General features: G+C 40.3%; 1 protein-coding gene across 2 annotated transcripts; it reads left to right on the top strand.

Annotated features, from left to right (window-relative positions):
• Positions 1 to 540: 540 nt before the first annotated feature.
• ppm1na (protein phosphatase, Mg2+/Mn2+ dependent, 1Na (putative)) lies at positions 541 to 7,083 on the top strand. Of its 2 annotated transcripts, XM_033631573.2 has the most exons (6): positions 541 to 1,267; positions 2,615 to 3,186; positions 5,607 to 5,724; positions 5,832 to 5,946; positions 6,043 to 6,106; positions 6,665 to 6,786. In XM_033631573.2, exons 1-6 carry the CDS (start codon positions 862 to 864, stop codon positions 6,695 to 6,697), a joined length of 1,308 nt encoding a protein of 435 aa, XP_033487464.1. In that variant the 5' UTR covers positions 541 to 861; the 3' UTR covers positions 6,698 to 6,786. The 2 variants fall into 2 exon arrangements, with proteins under 2 accessions (XP_033487464.1, XP_078023219.1); XM_078167093.1 differs by lacking the exon at positions 6,043 to 6,106 and having other exon boundaries at positions 6,665 to 7,083.
• The last annotated feature ends 2,963 nt before the right edge of the window (positions 7,084 to 10,046 follow it).

Genomic DNA, 10,046 nt, shown 5'->3' with positions numbered 1-10,046 from the left:
TCAGAAACCCCAGTCTGGGTAAAACTGTTCAAACTCTCTACTTACGACGACCATGTGACACGATCAAAAGCTCCAGAGCAGCTAGTAAACACACCTTGACACAAAGTTGTTTTGTAAACTGCTGTTTCCAAGCTGAATAATTTACCCTGAAACTCTATTCTTCATGCATATTTCAGTTCAATATACCCTGAGCTCCCCACAGTAAGTCCCATACCTCCTGTATGCAACAGAAGCATACAGCAGTGTTGTTCACTCAGCCTATTGTTTGCAATATTGTTTGTCTCAGCCATTAATCCCATGCTGACAGGTGTGACTGACTGGGATCCCGCTGTGTTGTTGTAAAATGTCATGCTCATAATCCATGCTTGTGAGGAGACACGAGTCACCTGGGCTTCCTTGAAGGCCAGGTGATTATCCCGCAGCGTTACACAGACAGAGGGAGGGAGGGAGGGAGGCAGTAGGTGGAGCAAAGGGATCAATCAACAGAAATAGATAGGCCAATAGAAGCACAGGGTAGATACAGGACAGGTAAAGAATAGACAGAGGGAAGACAGGAACAGTGAGAGGAAGACACCTGATGGTCTAATTGTCAAATTCAAAGGACAGAAGAAGGATTCTCAGACTGTACCCACAGGGACGCAAAAATGGGCCTGATAATTTTAAACAGAAAACCAACTCAGTTTTTCATTTAACAGGATTCTTCTTATTTGAGGTTACTGTTTGTTTACCTGCTTGGGGTAGCACAGCTTAATTGCTGCGCTGGACCTGCTGCGGAAAACACAGGGCCGGAGGAGGGTCACCAGGAGGAGACGGGCTGCTGCCAGGTCGAGCAAGAAGCTTGAAAACAGGCTTCGCGGAGTGATGAAGACGGCCAGGCGTGCCAGCAACGTGGAGGTACCCTCCTTCCTCCGCCAGCTAGTCAAAGAGACGGAGAAGATGGTCACCTTCTTTTTCAAAGGGGGGCCCAGGGAAACTGGATCTGAGGAGGAAGACAGTTTCGACGACGACGACTCGATGCCGAGCCCGTATCTGGATCGGCCCATCTTGGAGAAACATGTGTCAGAGGGGGAATCTCAGTCAGGGATGAACTACGCTGTGGCGAGCATGCAGGGCTGGAGGGCTCAGATGGAGGACGCCCACACCTGCATGCCCCAGCTGACAGGAGACCTGAAGGATTGGGGGTACTTTGCTGTTTTTGATGGACATGCAGGCACCACAGTGGCACAGTACTGCTCCAGAAACCTGCTGGAGCACATCCTGGCAACAGGTACAGAACCATGAGGGGCAGAAAGGATGAATCTAATTATTCAAAGTGGTAAAAAATACATATATAACTCCTAGCACTTATACTGCAGCACTGAACTGAGCACTGAGTTTAAATACACTTACTGTATGCTGCTTTTGCAGAATCTGCATAATAAATAATGTGATATAATCAGGGAGAATCAGTTACGTGTAACATGTTAACAAAAACATCATTTAAACTGAAAACATACAGCACTGGCATTGACAAATAAATAACTTGCTTTGCAAAGCAAAACACTCAAATTAAGTACTACTGGTATATTGAGAAACTAACACATTTGCACATTTGATGTCACTGTTTTTAAGCATAGAAATAAACTTGATTTAGGAACATAAAGTCAGTGAAAGTAGCTGATTATGAGCAGATTAATAAAAAGCTAGGTTTAAGGGTGAGATTATCTTGGAAATCGGACGTGCCACGTATGTGTATACAGTAATGAAAGCTGATAAACACATAAACAACATAATGTGTTGCATATTTTTACATAAGAATGCTGGATATTACTGTTATTGCTGTTACTGTTCATTGGATCATGCAAAGTAGTGCCGAACATTCAGGGATGGAGTCAAACAAAACACAGGTGCTGATATATCACGTGTCAGGTTACCTATTTTTAGAGCTGTAAACTCATTGGTTGGCCATATGAGAAAAGATTAAAATCAGAGTTACATGAAAGGCTGTAATCTTTAGTCTGAAACTCTTCTTACTGCTACCTATCACTCTCTGGAAAAAGCCATTTTTATGCTTTCTTGGATAAATGAAGATTTTGGTTCAAACTGTATTTGATAATTAAGAGTAAGAATCTTGTCAGCCATGTTATTGCACAATAACACAGGTGATGTCCTCTCTATAGTGGGTGTCTCAGTACCCTGACATCCAAGGGTGTATGTTTTGTTTCAACATTAAGGGGGAACATATGAAACAGGAGTGTCCCCCATGAAATTTGAAGCATCCAACACTTAATTTTGTGCATTCTGGTGAATGTTTATGCACCAATTTATGCTTTTTCTGCATCAATTTAAGATGGAAATGTCTCTAATGTCATCAAAACAAAAGTCCTGTGCAGGTTAAAAGTTAAATGTTCTACATATTGAGGCCGATGTGTCCCTTGTGTCCCCCCCCCCCAACCCCAACATCCAGAAAATCTACACCTTTGCTGACTTGACTAAATGTTAGAGCCAGGAATTTCACAACTCAAACACAAGATGAGCCCCCAGTGTACATGGTTACCTTGGTCCATGTGTGTTGGCCTCTAAACAAACAACATCTCAGTCTTCAAACCAAATGTTTGCCCCTCATTTCCCACAGGTGGAGTCACAGCAAACGAGGACCCCGAGCAGGTGAAGGAGGGGATCCGTGAAGGGTTCCTGGACATTGACACCCACATGCACAAACTGGCTCGCCAGGACAACTGGGACCGCAGTGGTTCCACAGCAGCGGCCGTCATGATTTCACCACGCTACATTTACTTTGTCAACTGCGGGGACTCCCGCACCCTGCTCTGCCATAACGGCCAGGTGGTCTTCTACACAGAGGACCACAAGCCGTTCAACCCCAGAGAAAAGGAGCGCATCCAGAACGCTGGGGGCTCGGTGACCCTGCAGAGAGTCAACGGCTCGCTGGCAGTTTCCAGAGCACTGGGGGACTTTGACTTCAAGGAGGTGGACTGGAGGCCGCAGACTGAGCAGCTAGTGTCGCCAGAGCCAGAAGTGTACGAGATGGAGAGGACCCCCGAAGACGAGTTCCTAATTCTAGCATGTGACGGTGTGTGGGACGCCATTGGTAATGAGGAACTGTGCGCCTTTGTGCGAAGTCGTCTGCAGGTGTGCGATGACCTGAGGGAGATTTGCACGCAAGTCATTGACCTGTGTCTCTATAAGGTGAGAAGTCAACATCACAACAGGACACAGACAAGGTGCATTAAACTGTAAGAAAAGAAAACAAAAGGGTTTGATGAAAGATTGTGATACTGACACACACACTTTAACCTTTGTGTGGTTAGGAAATAACCTTTCAGATTCAAACACTGCACCAGGAAGGAAGAATCACTGGAACGGCAAACAGATTGGAATATTTCTCTAAAAGTTAAATGAAAAAATGTGAGGAAGATTTGCCAGAGATACCTCAGCATAAAGGCCTGTGAAACAACTTTGGCATGACCATGACCAGGTATAGGTATTTTTCAGCACAGAATCAAAGAATAAATATGTGATGGTCAGTATCACAGAAGCAGTAAGGTTCCATAGCCATGTCACAGATGGTGGCTGGCTGAATGAAGCCATGCTATAATTTATGTCTCAAACTTCCATGTGAGTTAAACGTTGTGTTCCCACAAATGGTCTTATTTAGAGTTTATCAGAGCTGACGTTCCAGATTCTCTTTTAAGTATTTGCCTCACACATGTTCCCTAAAAGGACAGAATAGACTGCACAGAAATGTTATTGAACATTCTTAATTAATCTACTTAAATACATGCGCAGTAGTTGCATTCCTGTACTCTTAACTCGGCAGAACACCAATTCCTCCAAACTCAGCTCATTGGATTTTTCTGTGACGCACAGTGTTACAGCAGGTGGATTTATGAATGGGAAGCTTGAGGGCAAGTGTACACTGAGGGCAGGGTCTGAGGTGATGTTGTTATGTAAGCAGACTTCTCCTGCAGGTCTCGTTAATGCTTGTTAGTAACTGCACGTCTGAACACTGACGAGCCCTTAGCCTGGCCTATAAATAGCCATATTACAGCATCATGGGACATGGGATAGGAGGGAAGAAATGCTACACATGGCTCGGATTAGAACTGAATGTGAGTCTCAATGTTACAGCTCAATGCATAAGGGCTCAGAGGCTTTATCCAGGCCGGATGGGCTGCTATTTATTTCACCTAAAAAGGCTTACTATACTGCTGAAAGACTACATGTTCTAGTACACCCTCCTCGCCTCGCTGATGTCTTAACCAACAGGCTGATATTTCTTAAACTGCAATGTGTGTTTGTAGTAGTTTGGCATTTCTGTACTGACATTGTTTGTAACTTATTGGCTAACATATACACCAATTGGATTTATCTACAATAAGCTAATATCTAGCTGATTTATCCTTCCAGCGCTACTTCACAGGTGCATTTTTCATTAGCTAAAGTAATGTATTTGCAGATCAGCATTATCATCATCCAGTGTAAGTAATCGACTTGTGACATCATAAGAGACTGATAGCTTGTCAAAACAAAAACAGACGTCAGTCGCCTGCTATCAACAGGTCTATTTCAACAGACTTCAACTGATGGAAGACTGTGCTGCATTCAAACTTGTGCAGAAGCATTATCAGTAAAATTGACTTGAAGCATCAAAAGTAAAAGTACTCATTATGTAGGCAGACAACCCTCTGCTAGATTATCCAGGGTTCCAAAACATGTTAATGGACAAAACTTAACTTTTCAAGGACCCATACTAAAATTTAATGAACAGATTTATATAGTTTACTTTCCTAAAATGTTAATTATTGTGTGAAAATCAACAGCAACCTTTTCTAGTCTAGTTGGTTATGTTTGCGTCATTATATGTTAAGTTATCCACAGAAAATTAAAGTCACAATTTCATTACACACAACAAAATCCCATGACTTTTCCAAAACTTTAAAATTACCATGACTATTCAAAGTCTGGAAAATTAAATTATTAAATTCCATGACTTTTCCAGGTTTTCCATGACTGAACCTTGATTATCTTACTATTTCATGTTAGTGGGTTGGAAACACTGACTTAACCAGGGTGGCCACAAGACTAAAATTAAATTTAATGCTTTTAAAGACCCACTCAAGACACTTTTTTTTTGTTTTTAACAAATCATGTTTTACTTATTTAAACATCGCAGGTAAGTAGTATATATGTGATCTTGTGCAAAGGTTTGTAGTAAACACCTCACCAATTAAAATGTAAGACTATTTAATGACTTTTAAGGCCTTTAAGACTTTTTAAGGATCTGTAACCACCTGGTTAACACACAAGAAGCACTCTAATTTAACACCCTGTTGAGGTGGTGCTAATCTAAACTGTGTTTTTTTTGCACAGTAAAACATACTGAATAACAAAGCCACGTGTAATTCATGTGCTCATTATGGGTTTTTCAAATCTTAATATACAGATTAACTGGTGGTAATAGTAACAATAAGAAACAAAACAAAAAATAACAAAAGTAACACAAGCTGTTGAATACCCCAAAAAATATAAAGGAATCAGTTACCTGCCACCACTGTCTAACTGCAGTGGTAGTGCTTCCTCTCTAACATGTCTGTCTCCCTCTGCAGGGCAGCTTGGACAACATGAGCATCATCATCGTCTGCTTCCCCGGCGCCCCCCAGGTGTCACAGGAGGCACTGCAGCAGGAGGCAGAGCTGGAGCAACAGATTGACATGAAAGTGGAAGGTGATTATGTGCTCAAGAGTCACTCTGAGCCCCAACAACAAAATAAACTACTGTCAGCACCCTGATTTATAACGGCATTGTTTTGCTTTGGCTTTCACCTGTCACAGAAATAATCCAGATGATGAGGTCCAGAGATGAAGACCCTGACCTTTTGTACGTAATCAAATTCCTGGCTGCAGAGGGGATGCCTGGGCTCCCACCAGGAGGAGGCATCACCAGCAAGTAAGACTGATGAATAAAAAAAATAATAATAAAATTTGAGGAATCAAAAAGAAATCCTTCAGACATTATACCACTGTTTCTCTCTTTGCATTGCAGGAGAGACTGTATCATCTCTGCATATCAGAAACACATCATGACTATCAGATCTCAGGAGCCAATGGTGAGACATATGAGTCACGGGACACAATTATGTGCCTAATTCTTACACAGTTTTCTAAGGCTGCACCCTTAGAAATATATTGAGGGTAGAGTAGACATTGAACTGTTTGCTGCTGTCATGTGACTAGTACAAAAGAAAAATGGCAATTATTTTTAGCTGTTACAGTGACAACACAGGTCAGTGGGGCCACAAAGTGTGTCACACAATAGTTTGAGAACGTCATTTTGGCTTATTCTTATACTTGTGTTGTTTTATCTAACAGTCCAAAACCCAGATAAATAATTTACTGTACTTAATGAGTCAATTTACTGCAAACAAATAATTTACCAATGAATCAATCATGAAAATAACTATTAGGACTAATGAAAATAGTGGTAAAAACTAAAGTAGATATCAGGGAATTTCTCTTTAAATGAAAACAACCAATAAGTCATGACCTTTGATTTTTATAATGTCAGAAAGTACGTTCTGCTGTTTTTTAAGTAGCTCAGAAAAAAAGGTTATGTCTACAGTGTCAGTGGTCGGTGTTGATGACATATTTGTGTTATGATGTTTCAGGACATTGAAGGATCGGAGGAGGACTCAAACTAAAGCCGTTACCACGGAAACACAATCTTCACCAGCTGTACCATCTTCATGGAGACCAGCTGAAACAAGACACTTTACAATTTAGATGAGAACTAAATTAACTATTTGTCATGTAATACCTTCTCTTTGACAGTTTGCTTTCCGGTCAATTTTAATTAAGTTTGAATCAAGTCCCCACTGTGTTGTTTTTTTTGTAATATCGGCACTATACTTTTTGTTGAGTCATAAAATAGATACATTATCTGCACATGTCAGAGGCTTAAGGCAGCTCATTTTACATGACTGTGTGGCTGATACTGTATACAAAATGTGTGTGTGGAAAACAAATGATCTGACACTCTTTATTCTGCAGCAACAAATCACACAACAATAAACTAAATAGCATTTCACTCTTCAACGTGTGCTCCGCACGTGGGCTACAAAGTGTGTGAGAGAGTTTCATGATGGAACGCAGTATCTCTCAGTAAATAATTAGTTTGCACAATGCTGTCAGGGAGCAAGGGTGTCATGGATCGCAATGACTTGTTATAGCAAGAACATAAACGTATGCCATAAGAGAAGAAAGCCAGAGGGAGAGACACAAAAGGAGAAAGAAAGCAGGAGAGAGAGATGGAGGAGGGGGACAGAGAGCATGAGATGTTCCCAGGAATTAGCACACATACCTCATTAAATGTGGACCCCTGTGTCTCTTTAGAGAGGACGTGTGATGTGTGACGTCACCGTGTGATTTAGAAGTTGTTCTTGTGCAGGAAATAGATTTGTACAGAACACGCTGGAAATATAGTGCAGGGTACTCAACTCTCTTTGCCTGGGGGACACTACAAGAGAACAAGGGCAAATAAACAAACATTATTCATATTTATCAATAAATAATTTGCTTGTTCTCAATATTCTATGTTTGCTTCACTCAAGTACACCAAGAGATAAATCCAGATGCAGCATCTGGGGCCAGTTGCACAAAGCATCTTAAGTTAAGATGTCCCTTTAAATTAAAAAGTTAAGGCTTCCTTTAAATAAAATAAGTTGCACAAAATTCTTCTCCTTACGGTTTCCTTAAGTTTTTCTCCTTATCTTGGTCTTACACTTAAGGAATTGCTTAAAGTTCATTAAACCGTTGCACAGAGGACCTCAGCAACCAAAGCGTGGAAAAAAACACAAGTGACCTCTGACTGCATCTTGACAGCAACATGGCTGAGTTTATGGTGATCAATGACGAAAATCAAGGCGTCCTAAGGAGAACCTGATGAACACCCTTAATGATGAGCAGCTGATTTTGCACGAGATGGACCAGTCAACTTTCTGAAGCTCTTCCAGCCTCATTACAAACAATGATTGTGCTACGGTTTTATACAACGGGATGTTTCCAATCAGTTATTGGCGAGTTATTTCATGTAAACAAGTCAGTGTGCTGCGTAATTCACCGGGTTCCAAACGCCCTCACCCAATTTGGTTTTCGTGTCTTCTTATCTTCTGCCATTTTTTTTTACTTTCAGGTCAAGTGAACATTCTAGCAAACGTGGAAACAGCAGAATTTAACTGCTGTAAAATCTCTTTCATTACAGTAAATGCCTTAACATCTTTCATTGACTAAACCTTTTAAGAGATTTTGTGCAATAACCTTAGGTAATTTCGTCAGCTAAAGAAAAACTAAACCTTAAGTGTCATACTTAGGGAGCAAACTTAAGGTTCTTTGTTCAACAGGCCCCTGGGGCTCAGCCCAGACCTCTGTAGGGTGGTCTGCGGGATCCTCAGCTTGCACTTTTTTTTAATTATCAAAAATTTCATTTCTGATTTTTCACTGTCTCCTGGCACCATATTTACAGTGAAAAGTACAAAAAACAACTTCCTGTGTGGATCAGTTCATATTTATTGTGAATTAGAAAATGGTTTTTGGACCACACAGCACCCTTACACGGGGCCGTAAACTGAGTATCACTGGTACAGTGAGTTCAATTATTCTGAATTTAAATGTATAGATAAATACTATAAAATGATAGACGGGGTAAACAGTTTATGTGTTTATGCTGCGAACTGTGTTTTTGACACATTTTTCATTTTACAGTATTATATTTGTGACAGCTACACCCACTTATTTAAAACATACCATTAGTTAAGTTTTATAGTAGTTTGGGATGCAAAATATTATCTAATAATCTGTTGATTAATTTATCAATTAAATTTTTTTTGTCTATACAATGTCACAAAACAGTGAAAAATGTCCCAAAGCACAATATGACATTGTCAGATAGTTTGTTTTGTCCAATTAACAGTCAAATCTACAACCATGTTAAGTAACTGAACCACATAAAAGAATTAAACTGCAAATTCTCAAATTTTAGGAAGCTGGAACCAGCAAATATTTTTATTTCATTTTTTGCTTTAAAAATCACTCACATGATTAACCAGGTGTAAAAAAAGGGTTATCCATTAATTGCCTATCACACACAAGCACACAAAAAAGTACAATACTAGAAGATTAGATCCCACATTTTATGGCAAAGTCTTAAAATTCAGGGGCTGGCTTTGAATTTACAACCCTGCATTTCATTCAAACACTCAAACCCAAATAAAAGTTTGTGGGACATTCTTAACACAGACGGAAAACTATATAGCAAATATATAAATCACATCACTATCTACAATCTATCTACAATGTTATACTATCAATAATAAATGCACCATAGCTTAAGCCAAAGTGAAAACTACCTCTTGAGGGACTTTAGGGAGCTCTCTATGGCAGTTATGAGTTCTTCAGAATGTGTTGCGAGGGTGTGGCGAGGCTCAGCACCTCTGTATGAAGTGACTGAGCAGGGCATTTATTAGACACTGTGTGCTTCTCACCTCCTCACTCCTGACCAGTCAGATCACTCAGTATTTAACTCAAGACGGCACAGCTCAGCTGGGAACACTGGTGGACAAAGATAAAGAAGAGTAAGAGGTGATAAAGAAGAAAGGACCTGAAACCTCAGACAGAAAATGTGAGTAATGACTGTGACTGTATTTGGGTGATATTTAGATAAGTAACATGGAGACAAAGTGGTCCTGGGTTTGAGCCTGACATGCTCAACTAGAGCCTCTCTATGGTCCCAAGACATACTGGGGAGCTAAGCAGCTGTTTACAGTATGATGGCCACCAGAGGGCCCCTTAACCAATAACTGCTTTCAGCTAAAGCTTCTATCAAGAGACATTTTATAGGAACTGACAGAAATGTCAATGAATTTTTTGAGTTTTCAGAGGGTTTTATGAGCCAAATGGATTTTAAATGTTCTCACTCCAAACTTTAAGACATTTTAGAGGCATATATTGGCAGAAATGGTATATTACATTCATAACTATGTTTTCATTAGTCAA

The sequence above is a fragment of the Epinephelus lanceolatus genome, chromosome 4 (genome assembly GCF_041903045.1).
Source record: "Epinephelus lanceolatus isolate andai-2023 chromosome 4, ASM4190304v1, whole genome shotgun sequence".
NCBI classification, from domain to species: domain Eukaryota; kingdom Metazoa; phylum Chordata; class Actinopteri; order Perciformes; family Serranidae; genus Epinephelus; species Epinephelus lanceolatus.
Note: the sequence above shows the minus strand (reverse complement) of the source record. Positions and strands in the feature narration are given on the sequence as shown.